We start from the raw sequence: 25,702 nt of genomic DNA on the forward strand, positions 1-25,702 counted from the left end.
TTATTATTATTATTATTATTATTATTATTATTATTATTATTATTATTAACGAGTATATTCTCGTTGGAAGGTACCACACTGGCAATGTTTGCTCACAACAATATACAAACGAAATGTAAAAAGATACACAACAAGAAAACATGAGATATAAAATTTGCATGAAAAATGTAGCAGCGAATAAGAAGGTGTGATCCTCAGAATAGGATGAGGAATATTAAATAATAAGCAGAATAAATCATGAATTACTGTATTTTATTTGACCAAATTATGTAAAATTAAGGTAAGATCAAATATATTGAAAGCAAACAGGAAATTCAACAACGAATTAATCGGTAAAATAAAAATACAAATACAATTAAATACCCATCAGAATGAATTAATCAATAAACGAAATAATTTTGGGAATTAACACTGCTTCAAATGGGAGAAAACAAAACATAGGATGAAATGTTAAATACATTTATAATAAGTCCCCATAAAATCACGAGGTATTGATTTCCAATAAATGAACATTATAAAATACGTCCTACTTTAGCGTAAGTGGCACGTTACCGACTTACAGAAAAATCAAAATTCTGAAAATAAATGCCAGAATTAATGCCGTATAATGGGATTTTCGATGTTTAAATACTCAAATATAAACCCAGATACACATTCTAAGCAGATAAACAACCCAATTATAAAAGAACTAGTTATATTTTAAATGCAACCGAACAAAAATGTAAATCCGAAAAAAATGAGAAAGAAAGAAATTAAGAGAAAGGCCAACAAAATATGGTGAGTGATAGAAAGAAATTGCATATCAAAGTCCCTAGACAAACATCCAGAAAATGCTCTCTAGAGGAGCGCAATGCTAATCTACTGCATACTACTCTGCAACAAGGATTTAAGACCAACATATGATAAAAGCAAAATAAATTTGCGCATCAACTCGCAGTGAAACAAAGAGTAGAGGATTTTGACGGAAATACTCTTAATATATTACCGTGAAAAATAAATTATGAAATAAACCAGTGTAATCCACCCAAAGCCGACAAATTATAGTGATCTTACTACAACGGCTTCATTGACATTTTAAATGGTCATTATCTCAGGTAAACAAGAAGATATCAGGTTACACGATATGTTAGGCTAAAGCAAAAGGCAAAGTATAAATAATCGTAGAAGTTAGTACAAATATTTAAGTTTAAAATGAACATTTCCGCCATCAGGAGGGATGAGACGAAAAAGCCTAACTCATATGTTCACACACGCTGTTCCATTCTACTCCCCCTGCCCACCAGTGCCACACGACCGTCTCGCTCGGTTCATCCAAGTCAACACAGTGTCCTCTCCAGGCTAAGGAGCGGCAAGTTTTATACCAGCAGAGTCAACCTGAAATTTTTGTCTGTTGCCAACTTGGAACACACAACGTCTTTTTCTCTTTTCAGAGACAAAAACCGGATGACAGGATAAATGACGTATTGTTCCTTTGCCTATTTGAAAGGGGCAAAGAAATCATGCCACTAAAGCAATCATCATCCATTTCCATTTTCTAATTCCAGCCAGGTCAGGACGTTAATGGCACCTTTCCATCTTCCTCTATGCAACCATTTCCTCAACCGAGTTCCAATCCAGGTTCCTTCTTATTATGCTGTTCTAGATCACATCCAACCTCCTCAGTCTGGGTCTTCCTTTCACATTCTTCTCTCTTCCATCCTCTTAACATGTCTAAACCACCTCAGTGAATTTGTCCACATTTTACCAAAATGTTTTTGTTGCGATTTTTCTCGTCATCCTCATTTTCCACTTCGTCCTTTCTTGTATATCCTATCATGAAAATGAACATCCACAGCCTGTTTCCAGTCATCCCACCGGGTCAGGATGGAATGAATGAAGCCCTCATCTAACGGCGAGGATAGGAATTGTGCCTGCTGCCGAAGCCAGTCGCACTCCTCTGGGGCAATGATGACAGATGAAATGAAATTATATTGGAGAGTGTTGCTGGAATGAAATATGACAAGAAAAACCGGAGTTCCCGGAAAAAAACCTGTCCCGCCTCCGATTTGTCCAACACAAATCTCACATTTAGTGACCGAGATTTGAACCACGGAACCCAGCGGTGAGAGGCCGGCGCGCTACCGTCTGAGCCATGGCGGCTTCTATATCCTATCATCCTTCTTAAAAAAAATTCTTCTTACTGGCCTGGATCTTACTGTTTTGTATTTTATTAGTATGCAGATCACTGCTGCATATGTCAGTTTGAGACAATAATACATATACATAGCCCCTTTGCACTTCCTTAGTACTTGTTTCTTCCAGATCAAGTTCCTCACACTCGGGTAAAATGCACTTCCCTGGTGTATATTTTTACTGATCTTCATGCCCACTCCTGCATCATGCATCAGTTCGCTTCCTCAGGTATTTGAAGATTGCTATAATTTAGAGATCGTATCCTCCAATTTCACAGTACCTTTCCTTTCTCTTTCCCCTCGAGCCAGTACTACTGTCTTGCGTTTCTCCATGCTTATTTTTCTTCCATAATTACCAGTATACCCACTTAATACGTCCTGTTGACCTTATCTCAATTTGCATGAAAATGATAACCAAAATAGTGCTTGACAACTTACTATTGAACAGGTGTACTATTCCACTTGAGACGTGACTTGAGCTATGACAGATACATGATAACCACTTAAAATATCACCGATATGAATGAATGTGTGGAACTATCATAAAAACACTTTCGAAGAAACAAGGAAAGAAACACAGCTCAAGTTTTATAAAGCTATGGTTGATTTGTAGATGTGACAATTAGGTTCTGAAAAGCAGTGATAAAACCCCTCGTCCAAGCATCAGAAATTAGATTTGTATGAGACGTTAAGGGATGTAAATGCATAGACAGGATTTGAAATGTGTATATCTAGGTGGAACAGAACAAACAAACGGAAAGATAGTGCAGTATGTATGAACCCAAGCAGGCATAGCAAAATTGCAAATCACAACCACCCTTCTGTCAGGAGAAAATGAAATGGCGTAAGGCTTTTAGTGCCGGGAGTGTCCGAGCAAAAGTTCAGCTCGCCAGTTGCGGGTCATTTTATTTGACTCCCGTAGGCGACCTGCGCGTTGTGATGAGTATGAAATGATGCTGAAGACGACACATACACCCAGCCTCCGTGCCAAAGAAATTAACCAATTATGGTTAAAATTCCCTACCCTGACGGGAATCGAACCTGGAGCCCCTGTGACCAAAGGCCAGCACGCATACCATTTAGCCATGGAGCCAGTCGTCTGTAGTAGGAGAGGCGTAGGAAGACTAAGGAAATCGAACAATATTGTTCTGATGGACTGCATATCTATATTTGACTGGAAGGTGTGACCAGGAAAATAATCGATAGGAAGAGTATTGCCAGAGACGATATTCTCCATCTTTCTACACCAAATATCATTTTACCTTCCTCACAATGCCATGCTCCATTCAACCGTTTTTAGAAAACAACCTTTCAAATACGCATCTACGTGTGAGGTTAGTAATATTTTCATATCTCTGCCATTATTAGTTACTCTAATCTATCTTCGAAGTATACAGCTTAGTGCTATTAGCTGCTGTCCTTGGTGACCTGTGTTCAATTCACTGCCCTGTCAGACTTGAGATCGGCATGATCTGGTAGATGGTTGAAGGAGTCACACACAGTCATTTACCTTTGAGGTGTGCCTTAAAGGAACTTCAATATTGAATTTACGTTTGCATCAGTCCACACCAAGCGAGCTGGCTGCGTGGTTTGGGTCACGTACATTGTTAGCTTGCGTTCGAGAGATAGTGGGTCTGAAGCCCACCGTCGGCAGCTCTGAAAATGTTTTTTCCGTTGTTAATAAGATGGAGGTTCTAAGTCAAACAGTGGAAGATAAGAGTTTGATAAGAACAGTAGTCATAAGGGGGGGGGGGGGGGGGAAACGGACGGAAATCGAAGGACCGGGATTTAAACTACACAAGATATATTATTCTGGCTAGGGGTTTGGATGCAGTAGGCTTCTCCTCGTTTCCGTACAATACACCGTAACCAATCACCTCAAGATCACTCAATAGTGAATATTTTCCTCCACATAGCCTGGGCCAACGGCCGTAGCCGTGCTGAAACACCGGATCCCCTGAGATCTCCAAAGTTAAACAACATTGGACGTGGTCAAGATTTGGATGCGTTGCCATGCGCTGTCCTACCGTACGTAAACTCCGGCTCACGCACAACTCTGCGGAGGTTCGGACCTGCCTTCGGGCAGAATACACCCTTATCTTACATAGATTGGCGTCATAAAGGAAATCGAGCCGTAAGAGTGGGCCAAATCTACAGCAAATGGTCTACCTGAATAAACTGGGAAAATGACCATCCTCGGGTTCGATTCCCGGCCACGTCAGGGATTTGTACGTGCATCTGAGGACTGGTTCAAGTTCCAGTCAGCCCGCATGATTACAATTGAGGAGCTACCTGGCAATGAGATAGTGGCCTCGGTGGAAAGTCAAGAATAACGGTCGAGAGGATTCATCTTGCCGACCACACGACACTTCGTAATATGCAGGCCTTCGGGCTGGATAGCAGTTGCTTCTCAGGCCATGGCCCTTCGGGGTTGTTGCGTCATGGGGTTTGATCTGTTCGAACTATAATTTCACGACTGATGGTCTCTGATCACCTTTGTTGTGAAGGTTGAGGTTTTTGTCGTAAAATGATCTTGATTCTTTATGATTATATTTTAACATGGAACTTCGTTGAGCGCTCCAGCAAGGTCCTCGCTGGTGTTACGGTGCATCCTCTTCCTTTGAGTCCATATTTAGTTTGCCCAGTTCACTGCTGAGGTAGGGAAGTTGTTTGAAAACTTGTGCTGGCCGAGCCAATTAATTTCCCCGATAAGTACTAACTGACCACGAACGTAAACCAAACACGTTATGGGCTCACTTCCCTTAACGACCCTCGCTGTTCGCTTCGCATTCATGGAGGAAACTCCGCCCTCATCGCTTATTGAATATCGGTTTGGACGTGACAACTGCTCGAGTACATTTCAGCGATTCCAGCGGCTAGCATTTGGTCATATTTGGGACATTTCAAAAGAAGTTATTACCACCAATCTTATTCTTCTTCTTCTCATCGTCTTCTCCTATTTGTTTCATTCCCACATAAGATTTCGCATTAACTTCTTCAATGAATTGAATAATGAACTTGACTTTTGTCTAACCTCTTCCTCCTTCCTCATTTACCCTCCATTTTCACCAACAAAACATTTACCTTAAGGTATTCCTCTCTGTAGATTAGGGGCAGCGTGTCGGTCTCCGAATCCGAAGATTACTGGTTCAAAACTGGCAGAGGTAGCTGTACTTTGAAGGGCGGACCATTCAGCACTCCATGTTCAACAATGGCATCATGTAAATAATATCTGGCTACACATTCGATGTTTTCCCAGCGAAATTATTTAGAGATCCGCCTCAGAGTAAAACGGAACCACGATATAGGCATGCAGGCAGCCTAAATTGTGTCAAATTAAAGTACCTGTGCACGGTAGCTGAGGCATTATTATTATTATTATTATTATTATTATTATTATTATTATTATTATTATTATTATTATTATTATTATTATTATTATTACTATTCCGATTTTGTCACACCCTTGTGAGATCGCGCGTGCGAACTGCGGAACACACGCAGATGGCCCAGTTTCATGGCTGGGTGCCTTTCCTGACACCGGCCTGATATGTATTCGTAGTGTGGTGAGTTGCATGTGTATCAAGAGGAATCCTTTGGAACAAAATCCCATTCCGTGAGCCAGTGAAATTAACCATACTCGAGTCATATCCCTCCCAAATACTTCCCTTTTACTCTTTCAACTAACTCTAATAATCCTCCTTAGTTACTTTTGCTGTCCACGATATTCTTCCCATTACCATTCTTATCTTCAGTCACCATTGATCTGTATTTAGGGATATCGTGCAGGTGACAGATTACCTATCAATTGTTTACCTAGTATTTTACTAAATGACTTCAAAAATGTCGAAAACCTACCGAATATTGGTAAATTATTCCAATCCCTAATTCCTCTTCCTATAAACGAATTTCCACTCCGATTTGTCTTCTCGAATTCCAAATTTTTGTTTATATCCTTCCTAATTTTAAAAAATCAATTGAAACTTATTTTAAATCTCTCCACAAACAAGTCGGAACATACTGCCTAGCCAAGCAGCTCGTCTCCTTACTCCCCAGTCTTCCTAGGCTAAAGTTTGCAACATTTTCGTGACACTTGTTTTGTCGAAAATGACTTTTTTAAAGTTCTCGTATCAAGTAATCAAGGTAAGGTTCCCTTAAACAGGACCCGTACTCTAATTGACGTCTTACCAGTGACTTACACGCCCTCTGTTTTACATCCCTACTACAACCCCTAAATACACTCGTAACCGTATGAATGAATCTGTAACATTTATTTATAACCTCGTTAATGTGGTTACGCCAATTAAGTTATTTCTTTATATTAAAAACTAGGCATTTACTATTGACAGTGTTTCCGTGAGCTACCTTCACTCCAACACAGTAATTGTGTTACCGCTACATTAAACTTCTGGAAAAAATGTAGGAGTTTTTGTAGAATAGAAAAGATATATTTCATGTGGAAAAATTAAGGCCATTAAGCTCTCTCTTCCATCTAACCATAAAGTGCAATATTTAAAATTGCAAAAGTCAAAGGAACTACAAATGAAATTTCTTATAACCAGTAAACAATATAGTTATAAATAATGATACTAAAAAGAAAAATATATCTTTCGGGTCAGGGCTAAAGAGTATAAGTCTAAAGTAGCTGCATTTCAGAACAAACGTTTGAAGTTTTAAAAACAGAGAGTATTAATTGTAGAGAACCGAGCGAGTTAGCCGTGCGGTTAGGGGCGCAAAGCTGTGAGCTTGCATTCGGGAGATAGTGGGTTCGAACCCACTGTCGGACGAGGAGATGGTCGAGTGACATGTTCACTGCCTTTTCGTCAAAGCGACCACGTGTGTGGGATCATTGAATTCAAACCGTGTGGTTTAGTTCCCACATAACATTGGTGGTCCCGATGCTATGATCACGGTAACAATAGTCAAGAGCTTGTTTGCTTTAATATCACGTACCTGGAGATTAAATAATAAAGCAAGCGAACTCTTCCTTAAGTTATATCCTCTTAACCTCCTACTCCAACCAAACAAATCCTGTCCCTCTACATAATGTATATATCCCCAAATTAATCCTAGAATATGGGATAGCGTAGCCAATAATATAGCCCATTAAGTCAGTTGCACTTCCAAGAGAATTACTGCTCAGCAAGATGGTCAGCATATATTGTAGTGTCGCGTGGTCAGTGTGACGACATCCTTATCCTATAGCTTGGCTTCTGCAACCGGATCCGCCACGTGTTGTATCAACAGTACCTCAGTTGGTCCCATTCAAGTCTTCAGTCCAGAATTAAAATCGCTGGACTGGCCGGAGACCGAAGTAAATACATCCACATACATCTCCGTACCACAAATATTATTAATAATAATTTTTGGCGGAACTGGGTCTCATTTCTCATTTAAACACTCTCCACTCTCAAATGCCTCCGCCTTCAGCCGGTATTGAACCCACTGTCATGGGGACACAAAATATTCGAAGAACCGGCAGTTCTACTGAGGTCGTCGATCAGCAGTCTCTGTAATATCCCAATCCAACAAGTGAAAAAAAAGTTCTACTAATAGAAGGCATGATGACAATTCATCAGATAACTACCGTAAAAGAACGCCGTTCAATGAATATTTTATTTTACAGAAACGCCTTTTTTGTAGTGTGCATTCCACGTACAATATATCCTACAGCCTGAGACATATGAACCTGGAAGGTATACAGACTGCATAATACAGAGCGAGCTGGTTCCTGGTTATCCGTGGTTCATCATTCTCTCACCAGGCAAATTCTGGAGCTGTATCATAATTAAGGCCACGGTCGCTTCTTTACCAGTCCTAGAAGTATCCAATATTTCTGAGTCAGCGTCACAAAAAAAAACTTAACATCCATATGCTTTTCAATGTCGTCTGAACATGAGAACAATCAAAATTCTCGAGCATGGCCATGTCGCATGATTTCGCAATTAACTAATCGATTAACTGTGTGTGAGCAATCAAACCGAAATTCTCTCTTTAAGAAATGAAATCTCGTTTTTACATCTCTATGAAGTATCATCTTGAAGATTTATAAGCTATAAAGTTGGCGTAAGGGGGAGGAGTACACCCACTTTATAACCAGCACTGCGGCGCGGCGGACACTCATTATCAATGCGCCACGCTTCACCTAATAAACGCCGCAACCTGACAATTCGGCAACCCGCACACACCTGCTGCATGGCAGCTAAAATACCCTGCAGGCGCTCTCCTCGCTCGTTTCAACTGCGGAACCTGCAAAGCATGGCCCGTTTTTAAAAACACATTGGCTGATAAATATCGCATTGATTTTTTAATCTTATTTTCAAGGTAATCATAAAATGTTTGTGTTTTACTTCACAGCATTCTCGCTCACGTGGTAATATAAACTTGCGATTTTGACCGGGAATCTTTTAATTTCTTACTTGTTTAACGTCGTACCAACAAATCGAGGATTTTCAGCGACGGAATGATGAAAAACGGATAGGATTGGGAAGGTAACAACCGTGGTCTTAGTTAAAGTACAGCCTCAGCATTTGCTGGTGTAAAAATGGGAAAGCACGGAAAACTATCTTCAGGGCTGCCGACGGTGGGATTCGAACATTCTACCCCCGAATGCAAGCTCAAAGCTGCACGCCCCTAACCGCACGACAAACTCGCTCGGTAGCGAGAATTTTTTAAAAAAATACTGAAGTCTTTAGAATACTTCAGTCGAGCTACAGAATTCGAACATCAGCGCCCATCGGAAATAAATACATGGTCATGCATTGATCAGGTATACATATAATTAAAACCGTATACTTTAGATATTTACATTAGAAATTACCTCTCCATTCAAAGATGACTTGAGATTAATTTTTTCGTATATATTATAATAGCTAAGGACATATATGACCTCAATTCTCGTACATCGTGCTCAGCTACTTGAAATATTAATATCGTCGTCGATCATTCTGATTCTCTGTTCGCGGTCAATCGTTGGTTCACTTTAGGTGGAATTATCACAAAAATAGCGAATAGAAATGAATTAGAATATGGCTGAAATGTAAATCCCCAATTATATATATATATATATATACTCATACTAATATTTCTATTGTATTATCAGCTCGAAATGTGATCATCAATATAAATGTGCATTTGCAATCTTATCTCGAGAGATGGTGCCTCAGACCAAAGAGTTTCTCTTGATATTGCAGCAACCAACAACATTATTTTATTTGTAAAATAAAAACTCCCTATCTTGCCCTTAGTTCGCCTGCCATTAACACATTACAAATCCAATGCATACATCAATCACATCGCGTACCAATCTGGTTCCATGGCTAAATGGTTAGCGTGCTGGCCTTTGGTCACAGGGGTCCCGGGTTCGATTCCCGGACGGGTCGGAGATGTTAACCTTAAATGGTTAATTCCCTTGGTTCAGGGACTGGGTGTTTGTGCTGTCCCCAACATCCCTGCAACTCGCACAGAACACATAGCACTACCCTCAACCACAATAACACGCAGTTGCTTACACATGGCAGATGCCGCCCACCCTCATCGGAGGTTCTGACTTACAAGGGCTGCACTCGGCTAAAAAATAGCCGTACGAAATTATTATTATTGTATCGCAATCTTACCCTTACCAGTTGTTTGGCAGGGACCACAGAAAGGCAGCAACATGCGCCAGCGATCACCGTCTGATAAGGCAAGAGCAGTGCCCACTTTGAGCCACTAGAACTGCGAATTGAAGTAATATTAATATTTAACCCTTGAATGCTCGATTTATTATTTATTTTGAATACGATGGTTTTTATTCCAAAAGTAATACATTATTATCAGCAAAATATTTTCCAAAATAAATATTTTTTTTAATTTATTGGGATCAGGCAAACTGTTAAGAGTTTTGAATGTTTACCGGTAAATGCAAAGCTGTACGGTCAATGTAGCTACTGCCACACTTCAATATTAAGGATGTCCTTGCTTACGTTCTCTCAGGTAAACAACATTTCATTTGTTTCACCGTAACTGTTTAAAGTTTACACGTCACTCAAGCTGATTGGCAAGAAATATCATAAAATAAAATATCGGTTTTTAATACACTAGCGACCCCTAGCAAGTTCGAATAAGGGTAGAAAATCTCCAGGACGAGGAAATTAGACGTACATGGATATGATTAGTGAGAAGTTTCGAACAGTAGACAGTAAGCAGGTTCAGGATATAGAAAGTGAATGGGTGGCATACAGGGATGCTGTAGTAGAAACAGCAAGGGAATGACTAGGAACAACTGTGTATAAAGATGGGATAAGGCAAAACATCTTGGTGGAATGATGAAGTGAGAGCAGCCTGTAAACGTAAGAAGAAGGCTTATCAGAAATGGTTCCAAACAAGGGCCGAGGCAGACAGGGATTTGTACGTTGATGAAAGAAACAGAGCGAAACAAATAGTTGTTGAATCCAAAAAGAAGTCATGGGAAGATTTTGGTAATAACCTGGAAAGGCTAGGTCAAGCAGCAGGAAAACCTTTCTGGACAGTAATAAAGAATCTTAGGAAGGGAGGGAAAAAGGAAATAAACAGTGTTTTGAGTAATTCAGGTGAACTCATAATAGATAACAGGGAATCACTGGAGAGGTGAAGGGAATATTTTGAACATCTTCTCAATGTAAAAGGAAATCATCATGGTGGTGTTGCAAACAGCCAAGCTCATGGAGAGGAGGAAAATGATGTTGGTGAAATTATTCTTGAGGAAGTGGAAAGGATAGTAAATAAACTCCATTGTCATAAGGCAGCAGGAATAGATGAAATTAGACCTGAAATGGTGAAGTATAGTGGGAAGGTAGGGATGAAATGGCTTCATAGAGTAGTAAAATTAGCGTGGAGTGTTGGTAAGGTACCTTCAGATTGGACAAAAGCAGTAATTGCACCTATCTATAAGCTAGGGAACAGGAAGGATTGCAACAACTATCGAGGTATCTCATTGATTAGTATACCAGCCAATGTATTCACTGGCATCTTGGAAGGGAGAGGAAGTTGGATGAAAACCAGTGTGGTTTCAGACCACAGAGAGGCTGCCAGGATCAGATTTTCAGTATGCACCTGGTAATTGCAAAATGCTACGAGAGGAATAGGCAGTTGTGTTTATGTTTCTTAGATCTAGAGAAAGCATACTACGACAGGGTACCGAGGGAAAAGATGTTCACTATACTGGGGTACAATGGAATTAAAGGTAGATTATTAAAATCAATCAAAGGCATTTATGTTGAGAATTGGGCTTCAGTGAGAATTGATGGTAGAACGAGTTCTTGGTTCAGGGTACTTACAGGGGTTAGACAAGGCTGTAATCTTTCACCTTTACTGTTCGTAGGTTTCATGGATCATCTGCTGAAAAGTATAAAATGGTAGGGAGGGATTCAGTTAGGTGGAAATGTAGTAAGAAGTTTGGCCTATGCTGACGACTTGGTCTTAATTGGCGGACTGTGCCGAAAGCTTGCAGTCCAATATTTTATTATGGTATGAAAATTAGTCTCTCGAAGACTAAATTGATGTCAGTAGGTAAGAAATTCAACAGAATTGAATGTCAGTTTGGTGATACAAAGCTAGAACGGGTCGATAATTTCAAGTATTTAGGTTGTGTATTCTCCCAAGATGGTAATATAGTAAGTGAGATTGAATCAAGGTGTAGTAAAGCTAATGCAGTGAGTTCGCAGTTGCGATCAGCAGTATTTTGTAAGAAGGAAGTCAGCTCCTAGACGAAACTATCTTTACATCGGTCTGTTTTCAGACCAACTTTGCTTTACGGGAGCGAAAGCTGGGTGGACTCAGGATATCTTATTCATTAGATAGAAGTAACAGACATGAAAGTAGCAAAAATGATTGCTGGTACAAACAGGTGGGATCAATGGCAAGAGGGTACTCGGAACGAGGAGATAAAGGCTAATTTAGGAATGAACTCGATGGATGAAGCTGTACGCATAAACCGGCGGTGGTGGGATTATGTGAGGCGAATGGAGGAGGATAGGTTACCTAGGAGAATAATGGACTCTGCTATGGTAAGTAAGAGAAGTAGAGGGAGACCAAGACGACGATGGTTAGACTCAGTTTCTAACGATTTAAAGATAAGAGGTATAGAACTAAATGAGGCCACAACACTAGTTGCAAATCGAGGATTGTGGCGACGTTTAGTAAATTCTCAGGGGCTTGCAGACTGAACGCTGAAAGGCATGGCAGTCTATAATGATAATGTATGTATGTATGTAATTTTTTTACAATTTGGAGATTCGTCAGTTTGCTAGAGGGGGAAAAGAGAATATCAATATTTTCAGTGAATTAGAAGTTATTTCAGTGTCTCTCTCTCTCTCTCTCTCTCTCTCTCTCTCTGTGTGTGTGTGTGTGTGTGTGTGTGTGTGTGTGTGTGTGTGTGTGTGTGTGTGTGTGTGTGTGTGTGTGTGTGTGTGTGTGTGTGTGTGTGTGTGTGTGTGTGTGTGTGTGTGTGTGTGTGTGTGTGTGTGTGTGTGTGTGTGTGTGTGTGTGTGTGTGTGTGATTATTAACCAGTATTCGTATCTCGACCAACTGCGTGTAAAACTATTCGTTAAGCCCCTGAGCTAATCGCGGCCCACTGTTTATCTTAATTAATATGTGTGGTCACTGCACTAGACATTACCTAATATATTCATATCTCAATATGATGTTAATTGATCGAGGAAAGCAACATGCATTAGTTTTATGAGGATGGAATGGTGTCCTAGTGTGAGCTGATCGTACTTTCTTGTCAGTAAAATGTTTGTGTGTAAACATCAATACTGTATTCTCCTCTCTGTGTTACAGCAACCACCAGCTGAACGGAGGGGTAGCGGCTCACGGTCCTTGCAAGGCTGGTCACCATGGTCCGAATGGAGCACGTGTTCCCGCTCCTGTGACGGGGGAGCTTCTTACCAACTGCGACGATGTAACTCGCCCACAGGCTGTGACGGCGAGAGTGTTCGCTACAAGATCTGCAACATGCAGGTAGGCTGCATGATAGATGTACCTCCGTAATCACTTAGTTCTACGGTAGGACACAGCAATCCCAGGATAGAATAGTTTGTACTTTTCTGATATTTTTTACGACGTATTGACATATACATTTCTCATGGGGACGAAGGGATATAACACCGCTAGGACCGTGAAGGAAGTGACCGTGCCCTTAATTGAGATACAGTCATAGCATTTGCCTGGTAAACAATGTAAAACCATCTTCCCGGCTGCCGACAGTGTGGGTCGAATCCACTATCTCCAAAATGCAAGTTTACACTTACATGACTCAAACCACGAAGCCAGTTCGCTCAGTATTTGAACCTTTTCACTAGCCAGAGTGTCGTACGTCCCCTGCAACACACACACACACACACACATACACACACACACACACACCTATACTTAGAATAAGTATTTATACGTTGTCCTTAGGAACGAGCGCCGGTATTAATTTACTTATTACCGATCGAAATGGATACATGCAGTTGTAATATTGTACTCGGTAGACGGTGTGTTCGATTCCCACCAAGATTGTTTTCTTCGGTGTCCCATTTTCACACCAAACACAACGTGCAACTGCACCATAATTAACGCCACGGCCGCTTCTTCCTCAGTCCTACCTCTGAGCCGCCGGAAACCTACATATGGGTTAGGGAGATATTGAACACATTATAAAAAGAAAACTTGCATGTCTTCTTTAACTCCGGTAGAATAGTATGAGGCTTTCATTTATCCTTACCCTGGATCAAAATATGCATTAATAGAGCAACTAAGAGATTTCGACACTCTCTACAGTCTCAAGAACACGGAGTTTATAATCAAGTCCCGAAATGGATGAACCAAAGGACAGGAACAGCATTAGCAATTTAATCGCTTGAACCTTATTGACTGGGCGAGTTGGCCGTGCGGCTGTGAACTTGCATCCGGGAGATAGTGGGTTCAAATCTCACTGTCGGCAGAACTGAAGAGGGTTTTCCGTGGTTTCCCATCGTTTCCCATTTTCACACCAGGCAAATGCTGGAACTTTACCTTAATTAAGGCCACGGTGGCTTCCTTCCCACTCCTAGCCTTTTCCTGTTCCTTCGTCGCCATAAGACCTATCTGTGCCGGTGCGACGTAAAGCAACTTTTAAAAAATTATAATATATAATTACGCCAATGCACAGATTAAGTGTGAAATAATGTGTGGCGGGACATTGCTCACCATGCTTAAGATCATCTAGGCGATAGTATAATCGTGTATTGATGACTAAGAAGGATACACCGTATAACGATGTCGTATCCAAATGATGGTGGTACAACTTATGCTTCGAAATATGCGTAGGATATGTAATCATCTTCAATAATCCTCTCGTACTTCCGAAAAACTTTCTTTGGCTTATCTCAGGTATGTTTGTGGTCGCTTTAGCCACTCAGACTTATTTTAGTTTTTGTCTGGAGTCTAAGATCGGATGCCCTTCTGGCACCACGTGATATTTCAAGTGAAACGTCCAACGCGGCATCGACCGGGATTCGTACCTCAGCAGTTCGGGTGAAATTTCAGCAGCTAAGCTACTAACTAATCACGCGCACACTCACACACGCTTTTCTATACTACACGTAGTGTAATTTGAAAGACTGTAACATATGTGTAGCATGTGTTCAAGATTTTGAGATTATTCCCCACCAATTTATAAGAACTGATTCCTTCAGACGACGGGATTGACAGATCAGGGCACGAAAGCCACCGAGACAAGTACATTGCAACAAATAAATGATTGTAAGGCTAGGAATACAACCACAGGAAAATCGGAAATTCCATAACATTCGTATCTCACAAACTGAAAATAAAATTGCACCGGGAGGTACACCTCTACGCCGCACATTTAAATCTTGCGCCTAATATAACTCCTGTACTGGAGGAACAGTGAACGTGAAACTGGACCAACTTATAAATTTACTCTGAAGATGCCACCACTAAAATTTGATGTAATTTTGTAATTTTGTTACTGTGAATTTTCCAGAACTGTGTGAATTTCTACTTGTTTTGTTTGCCCTTTATCAAGAAGTTTGGACATTCTTCAACAGATGTTACTGCACATAAACTATGATCATGCACCCTGGTGCGAAGTTGAAGAACCTTGATTTGAAGAAATTTTGTATTCATACTTTTTTTTTTTTTTTTTTACTAAATTTCGTTCATTCAATTGTTAGTTGGCAATATTTATCTTTTCTTTCCGCCAGTTTTGAATTTAGCCAATCACGAATTTCTGTAATTAATTTTCCGCCTATCACAGGCTTCTTCCTCGATTTTGAGTGTAACTTTTAAATTCTCCAATAAAGTGAGAGGGTATGGCTGGTGTATTCATGAAAGGTCTCGAACTTTCCCCCAGGGTTTTTAAACTGCGGTTTTTCACGGCTCTTGGCCATTTGATCGTCATCTAACTTAGTGTGTGTGTCAAGCAGGAGGCGGGAGGCGCCTCCTTCATCAGGCAGCAGTTCTTCAGCAAGGTAATGGCCAATTAACATCTTTATTTCTTGCTAGCTCTGCAGTTTAACCCGAGGGAGAGGTCCGAAACCTTAACTATGTAACCTTCTTTTCTGTAAATGTAACTTCTGCCGGTTTTTCCTCATAAAACTTTAACTGAAAATCGGGGATAGAGAGTGATGTACCCTCTCAAGCTCCCCTTCATATTGGTTTGAGGTGACTACATTTTGTAACTGGTTTTCTTCCTTTCCGTAATGTCTTAAATTTTCTTTCGTATACGAGTCACCTCCTTAGTTTGGGAATAGCCCCTTTTCATCAGCCTAGTGCCCTTTAGGTTTCAAGTATGCATATTTAGGAGTGCAAGTACTCGCCTCCATTCAATTTGTGTTTCGGTCCATTTACTTAACCTGTTTCTTTCCGCAACGGCCCAATAGGTTGGGTACCAAATACCCCTGTATAATCATTTTTCCTATTGTAAGTTATGCCTTCAGAGGCCAGAACTTGTAATTTAATGCTGCCTTGAATAGGCTTGGAAAACGGAGAGCCTGTTAGCTCTTTTTCAAAGTTTTTGTAAGATTAATGAATGCCTCTGGGAGGCTTGATATTGTGAGTTGGGAGCAAGCGCTCCACGTATTGAGGGATTTCTGCCCTTGTGTAAATTTTTACATTTGTAAATTCGAATTAAGAGCTCACAAAAATTGTAAAACTAGGGACTGGTAGCTCAAGAGTGTTAAAGTTCCGAAATATTGGATTTTTCCGAAGTCTTGTACCTGAACTGTCATTGTTATCTCACTAATTGAAAGGTTGTTAAAGTTTTGTGGGTTTTTTTAATATAACCTTCAGTTTGAAATTTAAATTTCGTTCTGGACATTGTAGTTAGACCCATTCACCCCGGCACCTTCTTTCACCTCTGCTGGTCCACGGGTAACCGCGTAACAAAAATAATCAAGATACTAACACAGGAGTAAACGAGGTCAGAACACCGTTAACACAGGAGGAGCCACGTATACCTACATTTTCCCATATTTTGTTATCGGAGTATGATGCTGTCTCCGTAAGCCCTCATTCTCGTTGGCTGCTCGGAACTCCGCTGAAAACTTCGATCAAACTCCGGCCTAAGTTTGCTAGTAACGATACTTGGAAGTCTGTGAAGTACAGTATCCCAGTAATGTGGGCGAAGTAGAGAAACTGCTGGTAACACGTCTCACCTTTCACCGCGATCAAGTACACTCGCTTCTTCGAACATCTCTAAACTTTCTTCAAAGAAATGTGGAAAGAATACTTCATCCATCCATCCATCCTTCCATCCATCCATCCATCCATCCATCCATCCATCCATCCATCCATCCATCCATCCATCCATCCATCGGCTTGTAGGTCTAATCACATACGATATTCCTATCTCACATTGAACTATCGTATAATTTAAGAGCTACACACATTGTAATCATTATTCGGCCTTTTTTTCTATGAAGCTTGTCTGAAAAATATGACAATTATGAAATGATACACTAATTTAAAAGTTATGTATTACTGTAAACGAACTCGAAGGATGTTAAAAAATGTAAAATATTGATTGTTATTGATAACATATTTCATATTATTTAAGAGTATGGCTTCCAGTACAGTTACGCTTAATATTTCTTCTTCTTCTCCTCCCGCTTTTCCGACATCTGTGGGTCACAGGTACGAATTTTGTCGCACATGTGGATTTGGCCCTGATTTACGGCCGGATTCCCTTCCTGACGCCAATCCTATATGGAGGGATGTAATCACTATTGCGTGTTTCTGTGGTGGTTGGTAGTGTAGTGCGTTGTCTGAATATGAAGGTGAAAGTGTTGGGACAAACACAAACATCCAGTCCCCGAGCCATAAGAATTAATCACACGTGATTAAAATCCTCGACCCGGCCGGGAATTGAACTCGTTACCCTCTGAACCGAAGGCCTCAATTCTGACCATTTGGCGAGTGAGTCGGACTGAACTTTTAATATATACCGACTTAAATTTAAGTTTTTGATATAGGCTAGTCAAATGCCTGGGCGTTGCTAAGAAAATGTCTTTCATATCCTCCCTACTGTAAGCATTCAGGACACTCCTAACTGATGCTGTGAAAAGCTTGCATATCAGCCCCACATTCATACTGTGGATGAGGATTTTTTTTTCTATTTTTACAGAAATTCCCGACAAATTCCGTGCTTGGTTCATACGCGGTTAAGCGTTCACCAAACTCCTTGAGGTAGATATACTTTTTTATCGTGTCGGAAACATAACATTTAACGTCAAAGGCATTAAAATATAACATAAAATACATTCAAAATTGGTACAGTATTACAGGATGGGCATAATAAAACTGACCCGACTTACTGATGGGGATTTCTGATACATAATGGCGCATGTTCGGTGAGTTAACATACCTCGACAGGCTGAACCAGGCCTCATCTGAAGAACTGAAAACTGAGGATCAACTTCACTCAGAAACCACCAGCAGAACTCTATCCGCGAAAGTTCGTCTGGACACTTTAACGCATAAACAACAGCAAATTTGTAAAGATACAGCTGCAGGGCCTTTTTGGTTATGTTTCGACACGATCGCTTAATTCCCACTTGCACAGATAAACGGTGTTGAGATTTCGTCGGAGTTCGTTACAGGCTTTCCTTCACTCAATCAATGTTTTCTGGTGTTTGAATTCTCTTCGAATAGTTACGATTTTATTCGCTACAGAGCCCATTTTACGCCATTTAACCGCTAATTTTTGCATTTCAGACTTTGCTGGAAGTTCCGCCAAAATACTTCAAGTCTTGTGCAAACAGTTCCTCACTAGTTTTCCACGAAATATGTTTCGCATAACTCTCGACAATGAACACGCGCTGATTTATCGTGAGCGCCAATTTCTGTTGCATTGAACTGGTCACTAAATACGTCTGTTATTCACACGTAATGCGAGAAGTGCGTACGCGCTGACATGTGACAGCAGGCGATTGGTGCATCGAAATCAATGTTTCAGGGTATTCCTGTGATGGGCAGTTTCCCGCTCATTAACAAAGGTCAATTCCGCGTCAGTCTTATAAATATTTTCCGAGCCAGTTTTATGTTGCCCAACCTTTACAAGCATATTATGATTTCAAGTAACAATGTGCCGACCGCGTGGTGTAGGGGTAACGTGCCTCCCTCGTACCCAGAGGCCCCAGGTTCGGTTCCCGGAAGGGTCAGGGATTTTTACCTGGATCTGAGGACTGGTTCTAGGCCCACTCAGCCTCCGTGATTAGAATTGAGGAGCTATCTGACGGTGGGATAGCGGCCCCGGTCTAGAAAGCCAAGAATAACGGATGGGAGGATTCGTCGTGCTGGCCACACAACGCCTCGTAATCTGAAGGCCTTCTGGCTGAGCAGCGGACGCTTGGTAGGCCAAGGCGCTTCAAGAGCTGTAGTGCTATGGGGTTAGTCAATTTAGTAACAATGCAATATCACATCACATGGGCCTCCTATAAAAATACAATTTAAGTGTAGTGTGACCCGTGTCTAGCCAAATCACACGCTTCCTCGGTGGCATCAATCAGGTTCTGAGGAGAGTAGAGTTGGGCACAACTTGCAGACAAGTACATGGTTCATGGTCGGCTCTTCATCGCATTCACATTGAATGAAGTCGCAGGCGAATCCCCTCTTTCTCATGTTGGTCGTTGATCTGCCAACTCCAGTCTGCAGCCAGTTGAGTGCCTTCATGTTGACCAACATTCCTCGTGACCTGGAGGAAGGCTTTAAGATGGTACCAACCATTCTGCGGGGTAGCTGTGTCTGGAACGCCATGAACTTACTCGAAATTTTGAAGGTGTTTCATTGAGGCTTTCTGATGAATGAAGGAATAATTTTCTTGGCTTAAGCCTTCGGGTTCCTGGTTGATATCCATATAGGTTATGGGTTCTTAAGTTCAATGTCTTAGATTGCTATAGTCTGGCTGCAGACTCACGAGTATGTCTAGACAGTATCTTTTAAGTGGTGTAGACCTCAAATAACCAGTAATGAATCTGTAAGTCTCCTTGTCAATGTCCACTATATCAGCGTGGCTGGATCTATACCATCCATTGTTCTGTACTACTACTACTAATACTAAAATGTTTTCATTCCTCCCCTGAAGGGGGAGGCGGGCCTCTTAGACGGTGACGCCGTCTCTCAGGCCGGGAGATCTGTTACGCTGAAGGAGATGCTCGGAGAAGGTGAGAGGGTTGGCAGCCGTGGCCTAGAGTAGGAACTGTCCCGGCATTCGCCTCAGAGCAAGAGAATGGAAAACCACGGAAAACCATTCTCAGGACAGCCAACGGATGGGGCCAGCCTTGAGGTTCAGCACTGTCCCGTTTCCCGAATGCAGAGGCGTAGAGCCCCCGGTAGAGCCGTGGCCATCCCTCCTCTGCTCGGTTGGCCGGTCAGAGTGAAGAGCTGCTGGACCACGTACCAGCCGTGGCCACTTGTGGGCCGAGACCCACTCTGCATCTACCGACTCTTGTTCCTTGTTGATATCTTCCTTTTGGAGTTCAAGCAGTGTGTTCTTTAACTGAGTGCTCCATCAAGAGTTACTCCTAGATATTTGGCAGTGAAATAGTGTTCTAATTGTGTACGTTCCCAGGTCACCTAGGTAGATCAAACACAGGGACACATTCCTTGATACAAGGTATATCACGAAGCTCTAGATATGAGATTTTTTCCACTCACGAGCCCATTGTTTCCTTAGCTCAAAACTGTTGCCGATCGGGTCCTTAGCCAGCTGAAGTGAGAGATGGCTCAAACCTAGTTTACTAAGACGTATGCCAGTGCAATCTCAATAATTGAGCAGTGGATTTTCTAGAACCAGAGCTCTGTAATAGGATGAGAGACCTCTGAACTGGGAGTTCTTGATAGTTCTGGTGATCAAATGGATTGATTGGTTCAGGTGAATGTGAACCTTCTTCGCGTAAGGGACTGTTTAACCATATGGAGCACAGTATTCTGCTAAATACCATATCATGTCAACGGCGGAGCATCAGTGAGTTATTGCAGTTGAAGCTCATGTTGTTCCACATAGGTTTTTTATTCCTTAACTCAACTGCAAAACTTAAAAGATATTGTTTAAGAGACAGTGTTTATTGAGTGTAACACCCAGGTACAGGTCTTCCCCAAGACCCTGATCATCAGAAACTAGTTACCGGTAACTCAGATACTTAGATACCTGTTGTCTTCTAAACAAAAAAGTGCATTCCAAGATCACTTTTATGAAGATGGAAACTTGCCAGCACGGGTTTTTCAAACCATCAAGAACGATTTCATCGACAGGGAAGATCATTATTATTAGGAGGTGTGAATAATAGCAAATAATTGTACAATATTATACCAAACTTGTGCGTAAGTTTTCAATATTTTTTCTCGGGTTTCCCCCATTTCCAGTTTCATTAGGCGGGATTACTTAGGTTACATACTGGTGAAACACTATTGCTCGTTTTAATGTCTTCATTTATGATCCTTTTAATCCCTAATCAGCATTTTCCCCACGATGCTTCAGGTTCCCAAAACTACTATCATCTACAATTTATTTTTTGCTAGTGGCTTTACGTCGCACCGACACAGATAGGTCTTATGGCGACGATGGGATAGGAAAGGCCTAGGAATTGGAAGGAAGCGACCGTGGCCTTAATTAAGGTACAGCCCCAGCATGTTCCTTGTGTGAAAATGGGATACCACGCAGAACCATCTTCAGGGCTATCGACAGTAGAATTTGAACCCACAATCTCCCGGATACAAACTGACAGCCGCACGCCCCTAACCGCACGGCCAACTCTCCCGATCATTTAATGTGGATGTTCTTGTTAAGCGTTAGCTGATGAAGGAATTTGTAAGGAATTTGTCCTAGCACTCCGAGCAGTATTAGAACAATGAAAATTATATCCTGATGCCAAATATCTCTTATTTCAAATGCCAGAGGCGGCTACTTCTGGATGTTTTCCCTGTTCTTCTTTTAGATGTTCTCAGATGTCGATCAGATGTGACTTTTGAAGCCTGATCTGTCAGTACAATATCAGTACGGTTCAGACTTGTTTTTCGTGTTATTATTATTATTATTATTATTATTATTATTATTATTATTATTATTATTATTATTATTATTATCATTCCTGGACGTTTCCATTATCACAACCAATTTCAAGGACTGTTTCATCTTATTATGTTCGGCTCTGTGGCTAAATGGTTAGCGTGCTGGCCTTTGATCACAGGGGTCCCGGGTTCGATTCCCGGCAGGGTCGGGAATTTTAACCATCCTTGGTTAATTTATCTGGAACTGGGGCTGGGTGTATGTGTCGTCTGCATCATCATTTCATCCTCATCATGACGCGCAGGTCGCCTAAGGGAGTCAAATCGAAAGACCTGCACCTGGCGAGCCGAATATGTCCTTGGACACTCCCGACACTAAAAGCCATACGCCATTTCACTTTTTCATTTTGTAAAAATTCTTCGTAATGACATATGCTCTTCCCATCTTGTGTCTATAGTATATTTTTCTAAACCATTTTCTTGAATTATTTCTCCCAGTTATTTGAATTTCTTTATTTCCCCCGTTACACCAAAATGTGTTGTCAAATATTTTGGAGAGTTATTTATGTTTGTGTTTTTTTTCTACAGATTCTCAAACATGTTTTGTTGACTGTTTCTTCCACGAGATTCATTTTTGTTGCATTTGTCAAACTTTCTGAACGTACAGCAAATTTATTATTATTATTATTATTATTATTATTATTATTATTATTATTATTATTATTATTATTATTATTATTATTATTATTATTATTATAATATTTTGAGAATTGGGTTGCATATTTCATGTTTGAGCAGAATGTGTGGAGAAATCGGCGAATTCAGGTCAAGACACTGTATCCACCCCTGATGGAGCGGATGCCGGGCGGACATTGTCCCCAGAAACCTTTTACTGCTTGTGTTCTTGACGAACCGTCCGGCGTACTTTATAGCGGGAGGTGGGGGCAGCTCTTAACCCACATCCCAACAGGCAGCTCATCGTCTGTTCTCCTCCAGCCTATGGGAACGGAACTTAATGAAACAGCTGCACGATACACCCTTACCTGACTCGTGTACTGCACTTTCTTCGCATAGAATGAAGAGACTATGGGCACTGTAGCATGATTACGCTTCTCTCACAATGAATGTTAATCATAAAAGAAGTTGTTAAGCAAGTTTTAGAGTATTCATAGGGGAAATTACATTACTAAAGTAACAGGTAATAAAGTTCGTTGCATGGAAAAATAAAACGGCCTTTAGGAAAGAAATAGTGGGGGTAGAAGGTGTAGATCGACTTTCAAGTTTTCTTCCATTCCAGATTTAAAGTATTTTGTGTGGTTTTTATTACTTTCCTTTAGCTCCTTAAACTGAAATGTATGAAAATCATTTCCTCCCCTAAACATAGATCAAACAACATTGAGTAAATGAAGCTCGAAATACATCATGTTACGTCACGGACTCGTGATGATAAGTTAAAAATATCTAATGTTACGTCACTGCTTGATGCTCGTTTCCACTGTCAACTGGTAACAAGGTGTAAAGCTATTTTACCAATTTTACTTTTAGTATGTCGTCGTTCCGTCTAGAAAAACAGCTATGTGATAATATTTCAGCTTAGAAATCTGACCAGAAATGTTGTGTCATCTAAGGTTCAGTATTGCATGAATGATATCAAGGAATTTTCGTTCAGTGATGCATGTGCTGCGGGTCAGTATTTCTCCCCTCGACATTGTCAGAACGACAATATGACGTCCTGATTAAAACAAAGGGATGAGTTCAAATGTATAGGCTGATAGGCTCATAGACTGATGCTGTGCACGTAGGGCTCCTAACAGTACGTAGGTCACAAAATAGTTCGCTAATTATTGAAAAGAACGACTACATCTCATCTGTTACCGTGTTCAGGCATACTAAGAAGAACTAAACGATTTTGGTCATATTACAGTGGAGAAACTGATTCAGACGATAATGTTTTACTGAACCCTTAAACTTACCATTCCATCGTTGGTTGTCTGCCTCGGCTGTTTCGGTAAAGCAATATCGTACTCTTGGATCTTGGGGTCGTTGCGAATTTTTTTCCTGTCAACTTCATCGACCAAACATAGGGTTCAGAGGAGGGCATAACTTCTTCAAATAAGAAGCAAAAATGTGCTTACTGCAATATTTATTCAAATTAAATCACAATAATTCATTTATTAAATTGGCAAGAAAGTCACTTAAAATTTTCACAACATATTTTAAAGCAGTCACAATGCATAACGTGAGTGGTAGAGTTTTACCGAAATTATTTATTATTGTCTTTCAAAGAATAAAAATGTAAGGTAAAATTCGTGAACAGCAAAAACCCAGGAAACGAGAATAAAACCTGAAAATCGGGCAACATTGATCCAAACAATAACTGAGAGTTAATCCACACGATCCGTGGAAAATCTGACCTTCAACCAGTAGAATTCCCGATTTACATTTAATTAAGGTCACCCACCAGTCTACTATCCTATCGGATATTGGAACACCCCCCTAAAGGTCCCTTAATCGAACCAAATCGACTATCAGTTGCTTTGGATAGGTTGCAAAAGATTATTGAAAAGCATGGTGTTCATTACAAGTTAACAGCAATTGTCACAATGAAAATTAAAATTGCACCATGTATTGCATCTCGTGACACCCTTAAGTTACAGAGGAATTCCGATGATGAAACATGTATCACCCCAAACAGATGTTCAGAAGGAACCAGCACCACTTCATCCGATGGGATATTACGTTACATCGTCCTGAAAGAACAAAACTGCGAAATGCAGAAAAACATTAATTCAGTATGCATTTCGAAGTAATACCAAACACTGAAGTTAAACAAAAGTGGAAAGTCACTTGAAAATCTTCTTACTAAACCAACTAACAGGTTATGAAACAATTACGTCGTTAAATTCGTTAAATTAAAAGTTCACAATAAAACACTTGAAAGGATATCTTTCCAATTGTTCTATAACTACGACTACCATTAAAACTCTGTCTACCTATACTCATCCCATTAAACTAAACTACAAGTGATCGGTAGATCAAAGTCTCACATAAATAATGTGAATAATGAAACATGAAAATAAAATATATTAACAGCTGACGAATCGATACCGCATTCGTAGTGAAAATCCTACAAAAATTAACCAAGTGTCAGCACACGGCATTATCATAATATACCGGACACCCGTACAATAAATTCGTATCCACTACTGCAATCACTAACATCTTTCAGATAGATTAAAAACTGCCTAACCTATGACTTGACTAAATACATACGACATCCTAATCCTGTCGTCAAGTCAACGTTCCAGTGCCTACTCATCCTTAAGTTATATAATACACGCAGCATCGTAAATCTCTCGTTGAGCCAACGTTATGCCATCTACACATCATTCGTACTGTCAGGCGAAATCGAAACTTTAATACAATGTCCAGATAATTATATGTGATCCTCGTTGAAACTCTAACACATGAAGTGAAATTCGCTACAAAAATGAACATGAACCTGGAAATATTACTGTCTAATTCCTACAATAACGCGTGAAATCGAAGTTTAACAACATATACGAATAGTTTAATCTATTCCTTAATACAATCACAACACATACTGTGAAGTTCGCTAAATAAAAATAAACTCAACTCTTGTTTGATATTACGTAATATCACTGAAAACAATAATCACTACCATCACGATATTAATGGCACAACTCGAGTGTGAGCCTCCAAACTGACCGTCCATGTTAAAACTCCAAACAGGTATCACCGTGAACTGTCCTGCCAAGTAACTCCCCATCAATCTACTCAAGATAAACTATCATTCTAATAAAATTCATTTTTCACACCCGCAATGTTTCTAGCCAGTGATATTTTCGTCCCGTAATGATACAGAAATAGAATTCAAATTACATTAACACGTTCAGTGCGGATCACGCGCTGAACGCGTGAGGTTACTTTATTAGCAGGTACGGCGCAGGTGCAGCGCACGCGCGTAGCGCGTCATGGGATGGTTGAATCATAGGCT

General features: G+C 40.5%; 1 protein-coding gene across 1 annotated transcript in view; it reads left to right on the forward strand.

Moving 5' to 3' along the window:
* Window positions 1-12,100: 12,100 nt before the first annotated feature.
* Window positions 12,101-25,702, forward strand: part of nolo (no long nerve cord) — a 556,440-nt gene continuing 542,838 nt past the window's right edge. The window contains exons 1-2 of the mRNA XM_068227411.1: window positions 12,101-12,196; window positions 12,973-13,152. Coding sequence (XP_068083512.1) covers window positions 12,101-12,196; window positions 12,973-13,152 — 276 coding nt within the window. The remainder of the gene's footprint in view (window positions 12,197-12,972; window positions 13,153-25,702) is intronic.

Source organism: Anabrus simplex, chromosome 4 (genome assembly GCF_040414725.1).
Source record: "Anabrus simplex isolate iqAnaSimp1 chromosome 4, ASM4041472v1, whole genome shotgun sequence".
NCBI lineage: Eukaryota > Metazoa > Arthropoda > Insecta > Orthoptera > Tettigoniidae > Anabrus > Anabrus simplex.